The 16,305-nt window shown below is 55.3% G+C and overlaps 1 protein-coding gene and 1 long non-coding RNA gene across 12 annotated transcripts in view; one reads left to right on the plus strand and one right to left on the minus strand.

Moving 5' to 3' along the window:
- Positions 1 to 6,176, minus strand: part of LOC123349439 — a 28,916-nt gene extending 22,740 nt beyond the window's left edge. Inside the window, exons 1-2 of the long non-coding RNA XR_006573538.1 lie at positions 5,773 to 6,176; positions 1,125 to 1,157 (exon numbers count right to left, since the gene is read on the minus strand). This is a non-coding gene — a long non-coding RNA (uncharacterized LOC123349439). The remainder of the gene's footprint in view (positions 1 to 1,124; positions 1,158 to 5,772) is intronic.
- PMFBP1 (polyamine modulated factor 1 binding protein 1) overlaps positions 5,872 to 16,305 on the plus strand; it is a 333,447-nt gene continuing 323,013 nt past the window's right edge. For all 11 annotated transcript variants that reach the window (XM_044987514.1, XM_044987515.1, XM_044987511.1 and 8 more), the window contains exons 1-2: positions 5,872 to 6,199; positions 8,469 to 8,620. In XM_044987514.1, coding sequence (XP_044843449.1) covers positions 5,887 to 6,199; positions 8,469 to 8,620 — 465 coding nt within the window. In that variant the 5' untranslated portion in view covers positions 5,872 to 5,886. The remainder of the gene's footprint in view (positions 6,200 to 8,468; positions 8,621 to 16,305) is intronic.

A 16,305-nucleotide genomic window follows, 5' to 3' on the forward strand; every position in this document is an offset into this window, starting at 1 on the left:
AGACTAACACGGCTGTTACTGTGAAACCTGAAAGGTTGCTGACCCCTGATCTAAGGCCTTGGGTGTGTGTGGGTTTGTCCTACCCTAGCAGCCTCCCACATGCGGCAGGGGCAGACTCCCTATCTCCATGTAGCTTCTCCCATAGGAAAGGTAGGGGGAGGTGTAGACTGAGGGCCTATCTGTCCTGGGGCAGGAGTGTGGATGTCTGTCGGGGAGAGAGTGTTTCCCTGAGCTGGATAGGATAGGAGGCAGGGTAGGTAGAGTGGGTTTGTCTACCCTAGTGCAGGGGCTGAGAGGGACTGGTAAGAAACTGCGTGGAAGAGGATGTCTACTCTGGTGCAGGAGTGAGATGTGTGCTCTGGCAATAGTTAACAGAAGGGTGGGATATCGGCTCCCACCAGCCACCCCATAACTTACGAGCCCCCATGGTGCAGCCTCTTTCTTCCCTCCCCGGGGGATCTACACCAGAAAGTCTGCATAGATGTGTATAAGGGGGTTGTCTATTTGCAAGCCTTTGACAAGTTCTTTCACTAAAGCCTGTTAAGCAAAGTAAGCAGTCATGGGATAAGAGGGAAGGTCCTCTCATGGATCAGTAATAAAAGATAGGAAACAAGGAGTATAAATAAATGGTCAGTTTTCACAGTGGAAAGTGGTAAATAGCACAGTCACTCACAGCTCTATACTGGGACCAGGGCTGTTCAACATACTAATAAATGATCTGGAAAAAGGGGTAAAGAGTGATGTGGCAAAGTTGCAGATGATACCTAATTGCTCAAGCTAGTTAAGTGCAAAGCTGACTGCAAAGAGTTACAAAAGGATCTCACAAAACTGGGTGACTGGGCAACAAAATGGGAGATGAGATTCAATGTTGATAAATGCAAAGTCATGCACATTGGAAAACATAATCCCACCTATGCATACAAAAGGATGGGATCTAAATTAGCTGTTTCCACTCTAGAAACAGATTGTGGAGTCATCATGAATAGTTCTCTGAAAATATCTGCTCAATGTGCAGTGGTACTCAAACAAGTTAACACAATGTTAGGAACCCTTTGGAAAGGGATAGATAATAAGATAGATAATATCATCATGCCCCTTTATAAATCCACTATATAAGCCCACACCTTGAATAGAGGATGCAGTTCTGCTCGCCTCATCTTAAAAAAAAAAAAAAAAAAAAAGTTAGAATTGGAAAAGTACAGGGAAGGGTAACAAAAATGCTTAGGGGCCTGGATCGATTAAAAAAACTGGGACTGTTCATCTTAGAAAAGAGACTACTAAGTGTGGGGAAAAGTGAATAGGAAGTGTTATTTACCTCTGCACACAACACAAGAAATAGGCAGCAGGTAAACAAACATAAGGAAATACTTCTTCACGCAATGCACAGTCAAGCTGTGGAACTCATTGCCAGGGGATGGTGTGAAGCCCAAAACTATACCTGGGTTCTAAGAAGAATTAGATTAATTCCTCGAGGATAGGCCCATCAATGGCTGTTAGCCATGATTGTCAAGGACGTAAACCCACGCTCTGGATGTTGCTAAACCTCTGACTGCCAGATGGGACTGGACAATAGGGGATGGATCACTTGATAATTACCTTGTTCTGTTCATTCCCTCTGAGGCACCAGGCACTGGCCACTGTTGGAAGACAGGGTACTGCGCTAGTTGGACCTTTGCTCTGACCCACTATGGCCGTTCTTATGTTACAAAGGGGTTGGTGGTGTCGGGGTAATGTTTGCTGAGGAGGGAAGGGGTCATCGTGAGGATAGCTGACCTGAGCTTCAGATGCATCATTTACTACAGGTAAGGGGGGCAGTTGCCCCCTGATCATGGTTTGCCCCACATCCCAGAATTTTCATAGGTTTTTGTTCCATTACATCTTCCACTTTTTACATTTCCTTCCCCCACCACTCCAGATTTTTCAGGATATAATATAATCACACAGAATATTCTATAGGCTGATACAGTTTTGCCACCTCCCCCAATTTTTCTGAAATGAGCCTGCCCTCCCAGCAGGGGGACTATCTGGTGGGGTGTCGAGGGCTGTATGAGCTAGTGTGGGTAGGAGCCATCCCAAGGCAGAGGATATAGGGGGAGGCTCTCTGCTCAGGGGGGTAGGAGCTGTAGAGGGAGGCTCTCTGCCTGGTGGGGTCAGGGGGTAAGAGCATAAGAACAGTCATACTGCATCAGACCAAAGGTCCCTCTCTAGTCCCGTATCCTGTCTTCTGACAGTGGCCAGTGCCAGGTGCTTCAGAGGGAATGAACAGAACAGGGCAATTATTGAATGATGCATCCCTTGCAGCCCACTAGGATCTGTAGGGGACTCTGCCTTTGGGGGTGCTCTCTGCCTGATAGGGCCATAGAAGGGACTCTGCCTGGTGGGTCTAGGGGGCTCTGGGGCTGTAGGGGGGCTCTCTGCCTGTTGAGAATTTGGACTATAGAGGGTCTTTCTGCCTTGGGAGGGGGGTACTGGCCCTCTGCCAGGGGAGAGAGGGGCAGTTGGGGGGGGCTCTCTGCCTGTAGGGCTAGGGACAATGTGTGTGGGGGAGACTTTTTGCCCAGGGGGAGGGGCTGTGGGGTTCTCTGCCTGTGGGGGAGGAGTTCTCTGGGTAGGGACTGTGGGAGGGGCCTGGGGGCTGACTATAGGGGTAGAGGCTGTGGGAGGGGGGCTTTCTGCCTGGGTTTAGGGAAGAGAGCCTCCCCAGTCCCTAAACCCAGGCAGGGAGCCCCCCCCCCAAGGCCTATGGGTAGAAAGACACTCTGGCCTGTCCCCCACCTCCTGGGCAGAGAGCAGTCCCTGGGGCTGTAGGAGGGGGGGGCTCTCTGCCCAGGGGAATTAGGGGTTGTGGGAGGGCCTCTCTGGACAGGGAGGAGGGGGCGGAGGGCTCTCTGCCCAGGCATATGGGGGCAGGGGGCTCTCTGTAGGGGCAGAAGGGGCTGTAGGGGGAGCTTTCTGAACAGGGAGCTAGTGGATGTGGAGGGGCTCTGTGCCTGGGTGGAGCAGGGGATATGGGTCTCTGTGCCCAGGGTGGTTAGGTGAAGGGGGGGGAACGCCAGGGAGTAAGTTGATGTGTATGGGGGTGTCTCTGCCTGGATGGGGCAGGGGATGTGGGGGCAGGGGGCTCCATGCCTGGGGGAGGCAGCAGGCGGGAGATGGGGGGGCAGCTCTGTCCCGGGGGAGGCGGCAGGGCAGGAGACGGGGGGGCTCTGCCCCGGGGAGGCAGCAGGCGAGGGGGGGGCTCTGCCCTAGAGGGGCGGGGGATGGGGGGTCTGTCCTGGGGAGGCAGCAGGCGAGGGGGGGGCTCTGCCCTAGAGGGGCGGGGGATGGGGGGTCTGTCCCGGGGAGGCAGCAGGCGAGGGGGGGGCTCTGCCCTAGAGGGGCGGGGGATGGGGGGGTCTGTCCCGGAGGGGCAGCAGGCGAGGAGGGGGGCTCTGCCCTAGAGGGGCGGGGAATGGGGGGGGCTCTGTCCCGGAGGGGCAGCAGGCGAGGGGGGGGCTCTGCCCCGGGGAGGCAGCAGGCGAGGGGGGGGCTCTGCCCTAGAGGGGCGGGGGATGGGGGGGGCTCTGTCCCGGAGGGGCAGCAGGCGAGGGGGGGGCTCTGCCCCGGGGGAGGCAGCAGGTGCGGGGGGGGCTCTGCCCTAGAGGGGCAGGGGATGGGGGGGGGTCTGTCCCGGGGAGGCAGCAGGCGAGGGGGGGGCTCTGCCCTAGAGGGGCGGGGGATGGGGGGGTCTGTCCCGGAGGGGCAGCAGGCGAGGGGGGGGCTCTGCCCTAGAGGGGCGGGGGATGGGGGGGGCTCTGTCCCGGAGGGGCAGCAGGCGAGGGGGGGGCTCTGCCCTGGAGGGCCGGGGGAAGGGGGGGCTCAGTCCCGGAGGGGCAGCAGGCGAGGGGGGGGCTCTGCCCCGGGGAGGCAGCAGGCGAGGGGGGGCTCTGGCCTAGAGGGGCGGGGGATGGGGGGGGGGCTATGTCCCGGAGGGGCAGCAGGCGAGGGGGGGGCTCTGCCCTAGAGGGGCAGCAGGCGAGGGGGGGGCTCTGCCCTGGAGGGGCGGGGGATGGGGGGGGGGCTCTGTCCCGGAGGGGCAGCAGGCGAGGGGGGGGCTCTGCCCTGGAGGGGCGGGGGATGGGGGGGGCTCTGTCCCGGGGAGGCAGCAGGCGAGGGGGGGCTCTGCCCTGGAGGGGCGGGGGATGGGGGGGGTCTGTCCCGGAGGGGCAGCAGGCGAGGGGGGGGCTCTGCCCTGGAGGGGCGGGGGATGGGGGGGGCTCTGTCCCGGGGAGGCAGCAGGCGAGGGGGGGCTCTGCCCTGGAGGGGCGGGGGATGGGGGGGTCTGTCCCGGAGGGGCAGCAGGCGAGGGGGGGGCTCTGCCCGAGAGGGGTGGGGGTTGGGGGGGGCTCTGTCCCGGAGGGGCAGCAGGCGGGGGGGGGCTCTGCCCTAGAGGGGTGGGGGCTGGGGGGGGCTCTGTCCCGGAGGGGCAGCAGGCGGGGGGGGGCTCTGCCCTAGAGGGGCGGGGGATGGCGGGGCTCTGTCCCGGAGGGGCAGCAGGCGAGGGGGGGGCTCTGCCCCGGGGAGGCAGCAGGCGAGGGGGGGCTCTGGCCTAGAGGGGCGGGGGATGGGGGGGGGCTCTGTCCCGGAGGGGCAGCAGGCGAGGGGGGGGCTCTGCCCTAGAGGGGCAGCAGGCGAGGGGGGGGCTCTGCCCTGGAGGGGCGGGGGATGGGGGGGGGGCTCTGTACCGGGGGGGCAGCAGGCGAGGGGGGGCTCTGCCCTAGAGGGGCGGGGGATGGGGGGGGGCTCTGCCCCGGGGAGGCAGCAGGCGAGGGGGGCTCTTCCCGGGAGGGGCGGGGGATGGGGGGGGTCTGTCCCGGAGGGGCAGCAGGCGAGGGGGGGCTCTGCCCTAGAGGGGCGGGGGCTGGGGGGGCTCTGACCTGGAGGGGCGGGGGATGGGGGGGGTCTGTCCCGGAGGGGCAGCAGGCGAGGGGGGGGCTCTGCCCTGGAGGGGCGGGGGATGGGGGGGGCTCTGTCCGGGGAGGCAGCAGGCGAGGGGGGGCTCTGCCCTGGAGGGGCGGGGGATGGGGGGGGTCTGTCCCGGAGGGGCAGCAGGCGAGGGGGGGGCTCTGCCCTAGAGGGGTGGGGGCTGGGGGGGGCTCTGTCCCGGAGGGGCAGCAGGCGGGGGGGGGCTCTGCCCTAGAGGGGCGGGGGATGGGGGGGCTCTGTCCCGGAGGGGCAGCAGGCGAGGGGGGGGCTCTGCCCCGGGGAGGCAGCAGGCGAGGGGGGGCTCTGGCCTAGAGGGGCGGGGGATGGGGGGGGGGCTCTGCCCCGGAGGGGCAGCAGGCGAGGGGGGGGCTCTGCCCGAGAGGGGCAGCAGGCGAGGGGGGGGCTCTGCCCTAGAGGGGCAGCAGGCGAGGGGGGGGCTCTGCCCTGGAGGGGCGGGGGATGGGGGGGCTCTGTCCCGGGGAGGCAGCAGGCGAGGGGGGGCTCTGCCCTGGAGGGGCGGGGGATGGGGGGGGGGCTCTGCCCCGGGGAGGCAGCAGGCGAGGGGGGGGCTCTGCCCTAGAGGGGCGGGGGATGGGGGGGGCTCTGCCCTGGAGGGGCGGGGGATGGGGGGGGGCTGTCCCGGAGGGGCAGCTGGCGAGGGGGGGCTCTGCCCTAGAGGGGCGGGGGCTGGGGGGGCTCTGCCCTGGAGGGGCGGGGGTTGGGGGGGGCTGTCCCGGAAGCCGGACTGTTCCCCCTCCCCGCAACCGCCGAACCCGCATTAACCCGGGAACTTGACCCCCCCGTCACCATAGGAACCGCGGCTGGCTGCCCCAGCCCGTCTCCATAGCGTCAGTCGCTTGGCATCCTCAAGTTCAGCGAGTAGTCCCGCCTCCTCCTCCTTCTGCCCAATGGAGCTCGCACATGCGCAAGATGCTGCACCCTTATTGGGGGACGAATCTGTTACTCAACGCTAAGTACCGCCCAGATGCCTGCAACTTCGAGCGTCCCTCTCCGAGGAAACCGCCGCGCCCCGCCACATTGACCGTTGATTGGACAGACATCGCGGTAGGGGGCGGAGTCGTGGTCAGGACGCATCGCGAATGGCAGAGAGGCTTGTCAGTCAAGAGCTGGGCGGGACGCGGGTCTGGCGGCCGCGTTCGAACCGCAGAGCTGGGACCCGCGAGCAGCATGGAGCGGCTGGGTCGGAGCGCGGCGCGCGCGGGGGCCGCCCCAGGTGGGGGCTGATGTCAGATGCCCCGGGGCGGGCGGGGCTGTGACAGGAGGGTCAGGGTAACGCCCGGGGAGGGCTGTGACAGAGGGGGGGTGGCCAGGGTAACGCCCGGGGAGGGCTGTGACAGAGGGGGGGTGGTCAGGGTAACGCCCTGGGGGGGTTGTGACAGAGGGGGGGTGGCCAGGGTAACGCCCGGGGGGGGGCGGTGACAGAGGGGGGGTGGTCAGGGTAACGCCCGGGGGGGGGCTGTGACGGGGGGTGGTGGTCAGGGTAACGCCCGGGGGGGGGCTGTGACGGGGGGTGGTGGTCAGGGTAACGCCCGGGGGGGGGCTGTGACAGAGGGGGGGTGGTCAGGGTAACGCCCGGGGGGGGGCTGTGACAGAGGGGGGGTGGCCAGGGTAACGCCCGGGGGGGCTGTGACAGAGGGGGGGTGGCCAGGGTAACGCCCGGGGAGGGCTGTGACAGAGGGGGGGTGGCCAGGTTAACACCCGTGGAGGGCTGTGAGAGCGGTGGGGGGGACAGGGTAACGCCCGGGGGGGGGGCTGTGACAGAGGGGGGTGGTCAGGGTAACGCCCGGGGGGGGCTGTGACAGAGGGGGGGTGGTCAGGGTAACGCCCGGGGGGGGGCAGTGAAACAGGGGGGGTGGTTTGGGTAACCCCCGGGGGGGGGGCAGTGACAGAGGGGGGGGGGTTGGGGTAACGCCCGGGGGGGGGTCTGTGACAGAGGGGGGTTGGTTAGGGTAACGCCCGGGGGGGGGCTGTGACAGAGGGGGGGTGGTTAGGGTAACGCCCGGGGGGGGCTGTGACAGAGGGGGGGTTGGATAGGGTAACGCCCGGGGGGGGGCTGTGACAGAGGGGGGTTGGTTAGGGTAACGCCCGGGGGGGGGCTGTGACAGAGGGGGGTTGGTCAGGGTAACGCCCGGGGGGGTTGTGACAGAGGGGGGTTGGTCAGGGTAACGCCCTGGGGGGGTTGTGACAGAGGGGGGGTGGCCAGGGTAACGCCCGGGGGGGGCTGTGACAGAGGGGGGGTGGCCATGGTAACGGCTGGGGGGGAGGGCTGGGTAATGCCCGGAGGGGGGCCGTGACGGGGGGGGTCAGGGTAACGCCCGGGGGGGGGCTGTGACAGAGGGGGGGTGGCCAGGGTAACGCCCGGGGGGGCTGTGACAGAGGGGGGGGGTGGCCAGGGTAACGGCCGGGGGGGGGAGGGCTGGGTAACGCCCGGAGGGGGGCCGTGACGGGGGGGTGGTCAGGGTAACGCCGGGGGGGGGGGCTGTGACACGAGGGGTGGTGGTCAGGGTAACGGCGGGGGGGGGCCGTGACAGGGGGGGGTGGTCAGGGTAACGGCGGCGGGGGGGCCGTGACAGAGGGGTGGTGGTCAGGGTAATGGCCAGGGGGAGGCTGTGACAGAGGGGTGGTGGTGAATTAGGTATGAGAGCATTTACAGTGATATTCAGACCTCAGTAGAGGGGGTGAGGGCTCTGGCTGGGGGTATGGGTTCTGGGGTGGGCCTGGAGATGAGAGGGCTCCAGGATGGGACAGAGAGTTGGTGTGTGTGGGTGTGTGAGGGCTCCAGCTGGGGGTGCGGGCCCTGCATTGGGGCTGGGGTTTGGGGTGGAGGAGGGGGCTCAGGGCTGGGGCAGGAGGTTGGGATGTGGGATGGGGTGCAGGCTCCAGGCGGTGCTTACCTCAAGCAGATCCTGGGAAGCAGCGACATCTCTCTCTGGCTCCTAGGCAGAGGCGTGACCACAGGGCTCTGCGCATTGCCCGAGCCTGCAGGTACTGCCCCCTCGGCTCCCACTGACCATGGTTCCTGGCCAATGGGAGCTGCTGAGCTGGTGCTGGGGGCAGCATACAGAGTCTCTGTGGCCTTCCCTCCACCTAGGAGCCAGAGGGAGATGCCAGCAGCATTCTGATTGGTTAGATTGGTTAATAATTGAATCACATAGTGTTTTAATATCATGTGCTGCAAATAGCTACAGGAGACACATTAAAGAGCTGCTTGTGAGCCTCAGTCTGAGTATCAGTGTGTTAGTGCAGGCTGCTACTCACACCCCCAGAGTCCAAACTGTGGGGCTAAGCATACAAGCTACGAGTGATGTGGTAGATTCTGCATTACTTGAAGTATTTAATTGAGATGTGCTGTAATGACCCAATCAAAAGCTATGCCCTGTTAAGTTATACAGACTGTAGGATTAGATGATCACATCGGTCCTTACTGACCTTAAATATATTAACCTGACCTTGATAGCTGCTTTATTTGCCCTTTCCTGCAGAAGTTGATGATGATGATGAAAGAGAAGCAGATGCCCATGATCCCTGTTGCTCTTTTGAGATGAAGCAGCTCTTTGGAGAGTTCCATATGTTGTATCAAGAGCGCCTGCGTCAACTCGAAATCATGGATGATACACAGGAGGAGGTTCTCAGAGTGAGTCTTTCCCAATGGAGCACCCGCTTGTCCTGTCGAGCAACCTTCAGGGCATCTGGGGCTCATCCTAACTGTGTCTCTCCCAATTATACAAGGCGAGAAGCTAATAGAGGAATCACTTCATCATTTTCGGGAGGTGGGGAGGTGTAGAAGCACCAGATGCTTTGCTGGTGGAGCTGTGGTCTCAGCCACAAGACACCTCACTGCATTGGCTTGTCATGCGTTGCAATTGCCAGAGATTTTTAATGGGATGGATATGAGGAGGGTGGCCAGATAGCAACTGTGGAAAAAATGGGACGGGGTGGGGGGTAACAGGGGCCTATATAAGAAAAAGTCCGAAAAAACGGGACATCTGGTCACCCTAGGTATGAAGGAACAGTTCAAATTGTCATAATTGCTCTAGGACTTGAAACCAAATCCTAATGACTCTTGGATGTAAGCAGAGTATGTTAGTGTTGTCGTCTTGCTGAGTATATTTTTTATATTAATGTAAGTATTGCTGCTTACAGGGAGAATGAGGAGCTGGGGTGAAAGATACAATAAGGTGATTCTTCTTCAGTCTCTGTGTTTTCTCCCCAACTGCATCTCCTGTTGTCATCACACTCTCTGCTAGCCCTAAATGTTGTGCTGACACTCTGCCTTCTGATGTCCTTCTTGGCTGGTGAAAACCAGTGGGGAAGTATTGGGTCCATTGTTGGTTGAGGTTTCTCTATTTGGGGGGGATGAAGGGGTTGTGGTCCTTGTGTTTTTTAAGCTGTTGTGAGGCCCATTCCCAAGACAGCCAGATTGTTAGCCTCAAGAGTTGGTTAACTCTCAAGTGGTGTTCCATCTATTATTGGAGAAAATTGTGGGTGAGCACCTCTGACAATTTCTTGGTTCCTCAGGCTGCCTTGACCTTGGTCAGTCTGGTTACAGAGATGGATATGATTGTGTTATTGGCTGATCTTTTCCTACCAAAGGAAGAAGATAGTCATTGTTCAAGGGATTTTCCTGACACATTCATGTAGCTGCTCTTAAGTGACTCAAGCCTATCTTTCTGAGAGAATCCAAATGACAATTGTAGCAATTGTTGCTCTGCTTCAGGATTTCTTTTCTTTACACTAGGGATTGAATTTGGATCCTAGTCCAAAACTCCTTTTATTTAAAAAATGGACATTAGCAGTTGCTATTTAGTTTATGCAATAATTAAATGGGATAACTGCTAATCAGGCAAGGCCAGGCTGATCCCTTACAGAGGCATATTTGATGGTTACCATTTACTCTATGCAATAGTTCAATGGGGTAACTGCCAGTGTATTTTTAAAATAATGAGTTTTACCATCACCTGATCCTGCAAACCTTTCTCTACACCTTCACCTGGACCCCCCTGAAGAGTCCCATTGCCCCTGTACCCAGAACCCCTCAACAAGCCCCTGTGCATCCGGATCCCCCCCACTGAACTATCCACACCCAGATTGCTGCACACAGAACCCTCTAACCCCACACCTGGCTCTCCCCCACCACACTAAGCCCCTCTACACTTGGATCCTGCTGGGCTGAGCCTGCCTCCCTGGCACGGGACTGCTAATCCTGGTGAGTTGCTTCCTGCTAATCTTGAGAGAATTCTGCACCAAAACATTAAAAATTCTGTGCCAAAGAAATAAAAATTGTGTGCACAGTATTTTAAAATTCTACAAAATTCTGCAAATGTTATTTGTCAATAAATAAATGTGGAGGCTCCAGCAGGGATTACAGATGACTGGATGCACAGAGTTGGGATGCAGACCTCTAGGGCAGCCCTGGCCCTTGTGCTGTGTCAGGGTTGGGTGCAGCCTCACTGCTGAGTCCTTGTCCTGAGGTGGGGGGAGCCCTGCAGGGTGATCTCCCACCTCCATGCAGCCAGTCATCTGTGTGCCCCACTGCCATGCTGGAGCCTCCACATAAAATTCTGCAAATTTTGTCAATAAATTAATGATATTGCGCATAGAATTTTAAATGTTTTGGTGCAGAAGTTCCTCAGGAGTATGAAGGTACTGATTGTGACCAGTGCAATCCAGGGTTTATTAAAAGCCTTATTTTGATCTCCCACCTCCTCTAATTTTGTGAGTAATGTTGCTAGGCATGAGTTTGGGGTGGCCACACCTTTATTCCATATCACACTGACATTGTGTGTGTGTTTGTGTATACTGAAATTAAAATACATAACAAGGAATAGGTCTTCAGCACTGGACTGGGTCACTGTATAGTTATGCTGTTTATTCCTTGAGTTCAAAGCGGAGTCCATCATTCCATTACAAATCCTTGTATGCAGGGTAAAAAGTTAGCTCCTGACTAAATCTTTCAGTTTTTGAAGAGTCTGCAAGGCAGTTAAATTTTCAAAGTTTGAGCACCCCAGCTTTGTGATTTGACACGTTGTACTTGGATAATTCAAACAGTAGTTATTACAATTTGCTGCATTGTTTATTGCACATGATATAGATCAGTTTTTAAAATGAGCTGCAATTTACTGCACAGCACAGCAGCTGGGTTGACACAAAAAGCTGTAATCTAGTAAATCATGTGTTTCTGGAAATTAGAACACGTACTTGAATATGTATTCATTCATTTGACTTCAACTGTGACAGATCAACTGTGAACTCTCTGGTATATAATAGTCAGAAAAACAATCCATATTAAACAGGTAGTTCATATTGCTTACTGGAGAGAGAAGTTATTTTCACCTTACAGTACGTTCCACAAAATATTTTTCCTCATTTTACTGTTAGAAATAATCCTGCTTAAAAAATAACAGATGCACAGAAAAAAATATATATATGTTGTTTAAACTGACACATTGTTAGCAAAGTCAAAAAAACACATCTCAAAGGTGTCCAAATACAGGTGAGGGGATCAAGGCTCAGTCATGTGTTAACCATATGACTAGTATTCCCCTGCACCTGCTCTGCTGCCATCATCAGCTGATATCACTAAGCCATTAGGGCCCTGATACTGCCAATGTTTGTCCATGTGAGTAGTCTCATTGGGTTTCCTTAGCCTATTTGTGTGACTAAGGATGCCTTGTGTGATTAAGGGTTTGCAGCTGCACTTACAAGCACAGGAGGTGTGTGTTACCTGAACAGCAATTATATTGTTATGCACAGTATCAGCTACTTAGATATGTTTCAGGTCACTGCTCTTCTAATCTTGACTTGGTTTTGGTCTGCATTATTAGTTGCTCTGGCTGGGCAGGTCATGCTATTTGGGGGTGACTTGGTAACTCTGTACTAACTTGCTGGATGGACCCTGCTTGTAATAGTCCGGTGTTGGGGCCGTGCCCTCTCAGGGGCCGTCCGGGGCCAGGCCGCCTCACTACACGGCCCAAATCAGTCTCCGGGTTCTGAAGGTCTTGGGGGTTCGGCCCCTCAAGCAGGGGCTGAACAGAAGGCACACGGTTAGTGCAGTGAGCCCCAGCCCTCAGTCAGGGCAGGGCAGCGAACCAGTTCTAAGCTCCGGTCCTGGCGGCCGGAGCTGAGCAGTGACAAAGCCAGTAAGCCCCAACCCCTAGCTCAGGGCGGGCAGCACACAAGAGGCAGGGCTCAGACCCTCAGGCAGGGATGAGCAGCAGTCTAAGTCTGTAAAACCCAAGCCCTAGCTCAGGGCGGGCAGCACACAAGAGGCAGGGCTCAGACCCTCAGGCAGGGCGGAGCACACAAAGTCACTAGTTTAAGCCCAAGCCCTCAGTCAGGGTGGGGCAGCAAAACAGCAGTTCTAGCTCAGACCCTCAGGCAGGAGCTGAGCAGTAATCATAGTTCAGGGCTCAGGTCCTTAAAGCAGGAGCTGAGCAGTAATCATAGTTCAGGGCTCAGGTCCTTAAAGCAGGAGCTGAGCAGTAATCAAGTCAAGAAGCCCAAGCCCTCAATCAGGGCGGGGCACCAAACCCAGCAGTTCTAGGCTCAGCTCCTCACAGCAGGGGCCGAGCAACAATAAGAGTTCAGGGCACAGGTCCTTGCAGCAGGAGCTGAGCCACCATAGTCAGTAAGTCCCAGCCCTAGGTCAGGGTGGGGCGACAAACAATAGTTCAAGGCTCAGGTCCTTGTCTCAGGAGCAGAGCAGCGGCATCAGTCTCAGGAAGCTCAGGTAAGTGCAGGCTTCTCTGCCTGAGTGCTGGCAGGAGGGGGAGTCTGCCACCCGTGAGTGGGGTGGCAGGGGGGACACAGGCCCACCCACTCCACTGTGTCCCAGCCCGGGGCCCTAACAGCGGCGTGGATCCGCTACAGTCAGTGAGGATCCTGGCCGCAACACACTGACATGGGCACATCCGTGCCCTCAGCCGGACAGGGTTCGGCTACCCCCGGGCTGCATTCCATCTCCCCCTCCTCGGGTACCTGCTCGTCGCTGGGCTCGGCAGCGGGGTCCCACACCATGGGTTCCTCGGCGTGGTGAAGGCGGTCTAGGTCGGGCTGCTCCTCCGGACTCGGGTCAGGGGGCCGCTCGGGCCGCTCCTCGGGGTACCGGGCTCGGGGCAAGCTCGGCCAGTCCACCTCGGGGTACCTGGCTCGAGGGAGGCTCGGTCGGTCCGCGTCAGGATACCTGGCTCGAGGGAGGCTTGGTCCATCCACGTCCGGGTACCTGGCTCGAGGGAGGCTCGGTCCAGCAGGAGCCCGATCAGGAGCGTCTGTCCTCTCCGGCTGCTGGGCTCCAACTGAGTGCTGAGGCCGGGCTTTTATACTTCCTGTCCCGCCCCTTGACTTCCGGGGGGCGGGAACAGGTGGCAGTGGCTCCGCCCACTGAGGTGGCTGTTCCGGTTCCTCCCTCTCAGGGGCCGTCGGGAGCCAGGCCGCCTCACTACACTGCTACAACCTCCTAAAAGTTCCAGAGTGCATTTGTATGTTCAAGGATGCTGTGGAGCTTCTAGTGTGTGGTAGCAGGGTTCATGTGGTGAGTTAGTGCATGGTGTGTGATAGATTCGTATTCTGGCTTTCACTGAACTAATTTGCTGTGTAAACAATCCCATAGTCATGACTGAATGTGCTTTAGCTTATAATTTTATAACCTTCTTTTTGTTTCTAATCAGAATCTTATTTTACATTTGCATTTTGTTAGCTTTTCCTTTGTTGATATTACTTTTTTAACAAGGAATTGTTTTTCCTCTTGGTTTTAATAATTCTGATTTAGGCATGGTCTAGCTAATTTGTCCACATAAGGAGTAGCTGAAGGGAAGATCTGATATTATCTACGAATATTGCAGAGAATGAAATGTGTAAAGTTCTTGTTCTGCACCCATTCCTCAGCCTCATCTTTTACTAAACCCCATAAATAGTCCACTACCCTTACCATGAAATCTCTCAAAGATGGGATGACAAAATCCTTTGCCTTTCCTATTGGTATTTTTAACTGAAGCAAGGATTTGAAGTGGTGCTGAACACTTTTTTCAGGAGTTCATGCTTGCTTTTCATTCAAGCAGAGTAAATGCAATCACCAATATTGCTTAGAATCTCTGAAGAGTTGGTGCACTTGAAGAGATTCACATTATCTGTAGAATGGTTGAGACCTGGGATAGAATTGGATTGTTAGAAAGTATTTTTTTATTTCAGGAAACTAAAAATATAAAACAAAACTGTACAATTCATCCAACTTCTAGTCCTCAGCCAATGTTAATTAAGAGAGAAGTCTGATCATTTGTGGGGAAAGCAGAGCACAGGTGGTTACATCTTTGATGGCAGAGTCCCATTTGGAAAGCCAGAATATTTTACAGTATTTAGAAAGAGGCATTTCTTGGGAATATTGGGTGTAGGTGTGGGTCCCTGTGAAAATAATTGTGCCTGGTGAAGTGATAGGAAGTTTGGTTTAATCCTTGGATAATTTCACTTATGGGTTTAGGATGAAATAGAGGTGGGGGAAAAAAACTGAACCTTATTAGAAGTAGAAAAACTGGGGACTGTATCTTGGCTAGTGTTCCCTTTTTTCCAGTAAGCTGTCTGGAGGTGTATAACCCTAATGGCTTGTTGTATGCCATTAAAAGGTATTGTACACTCATAAAAGAATGACATTTTGATCAATGCTGTTAAAAGAATTAGTGTCTTGACACAGAAAAGCTTTCCTCCTGCAAGTTTAAAAATATGCCTTTAAAAGCTTTTTATTGAATACCTTTGCATCCTTCAGAAATGTGCCATTTTGGCATGAGGTTGCTCTGAAGTATTCCATATTGTAACTGAAATGCAAAATCTCCTATTTACCATCAGAAAGGAACCAGGCTAGGCATGTATAGTTACTTAACTACCATCCAGGGGACTAAAGAAAAAGCACCTTAAGCTATTGTATGTGGTCTAAAAATAAGAACTTCTTGTTTTAAAGAATCCAGAATCATTTGAAAGCCATTTGTTTTTTTTGTTTGGTATTGATTTTTCCAGTGCTGTTTGAGCGCCCATTTGTGCTTTGAAGTCATGCATTTTACACCTACAAGTGGGGTACAATGTTTCCAGTATATTGGAGATTGGCCCACAGACATGCTGTCCATACTCGGTGGAATATGGTTGGGGGACTTTAGGTTGCTTCCTGTGCTGGTGAATTTTTTCCTAATTGTATTTCCCTTTAGTATGATTTCAGGATCTTTTTAACAAAGCACTGTTTAACTCTGATTGCTGAAATGGAGCTGAATATGGCTTGATTCTTGCCTACATCTACAGCTCAACTTGCAACTATTGTTGGTAACAGTTGTCAAGGTGGTTCAGTTTTGTAATGTAGGTTAGGCCTGAGGAATCCTATCAACGGATTTGGCAATATTGTTAATACAATGACCAGAGATGACAAATTCTGAGGCCAGGTCGTTAAGCTGTGTTAACCTTTTGTAACTGAACCAGTTGGACATAACTGGTTTAAGCAAATATGTTTCAGTGCATTCACACCAGCATACTGGTGTGGTTTAAGAATTCTTGTATTTTTGCTCCATGTCCACCACATAGCTACTCTAAAGTGTTTTTGGTTGTGTGGCCCTCTTGGTGTCTATTTTACATTTCTCAGCACAGTTCACAGAAGAGGAAGGTATTGTCTTGGGGTTAAGATATCTGACTGGGAGTCAGGAGACTTCCTGTGTGACCTTGAGCACTTAATAATGTCCCTTAATCTTTCTCTGTGTCTCAGTTTCTCCTGCTGTAAAATGGGGAAAACAATACTTCCCTACCTCATGGGGGTGTTGTGAGAATAAATTCATAAACATGTTTGAGGTACTAGCCTTTGTGCAATGGGAGAATCTGGTCTTTAATGTAATAACTAAACTTTTAGTTATAATTTTGTTCTGTACCTGTCACATTCAGCATCACTTAGTAGGAAATCTGCTCCTATACCTGTTCTTTTGTCTTCCTTCTCGATCCCTCATTCAGTTTCTCCCCTTCTTCCCTGTCTTTGTGTGTGCGCAAATGAGTGATGAGTCATGTGTCTGTGCCACAACTTCTCTTCAATTGGCCCACCGTCTTTCCCAGTGGATAGGTGGAGTAGGTTGTATGGGTTTGCTGGGATTTAGCTATCTGGACAAGCCCCACTCGAGTCCTTACCCTTCTGGAGATAACCAAAACATGCAAGGGAGCATTCCTTAGGCTTCTTATCCCTTTATCTTCCGTTGGTACAGAGCATAGCTGTGCCAGCATAGCTACAATCAATGCCAGAAAAGAATCAATAGATGGTAAACTGGACTTCATGCACTCTGCTCATTCTGTATGTGCTTTTAAAAT

The sequence above is a fragment of the Mauremys mutica genome, chromosome 14 (genome assembly GCF_020497125.1).
Source record: "Mauremys mutica isolate MM-2020 ecotype Southern chromosome 14, ASM2049712v1, whole genome shotgun sequence".
Classification (NCBI taxonomy): domain Eukaryota; kingdom Metazoa; phylum Chordata; order Testudines; family Geoemydidae; genus Mauremys; species Mauremys mutica.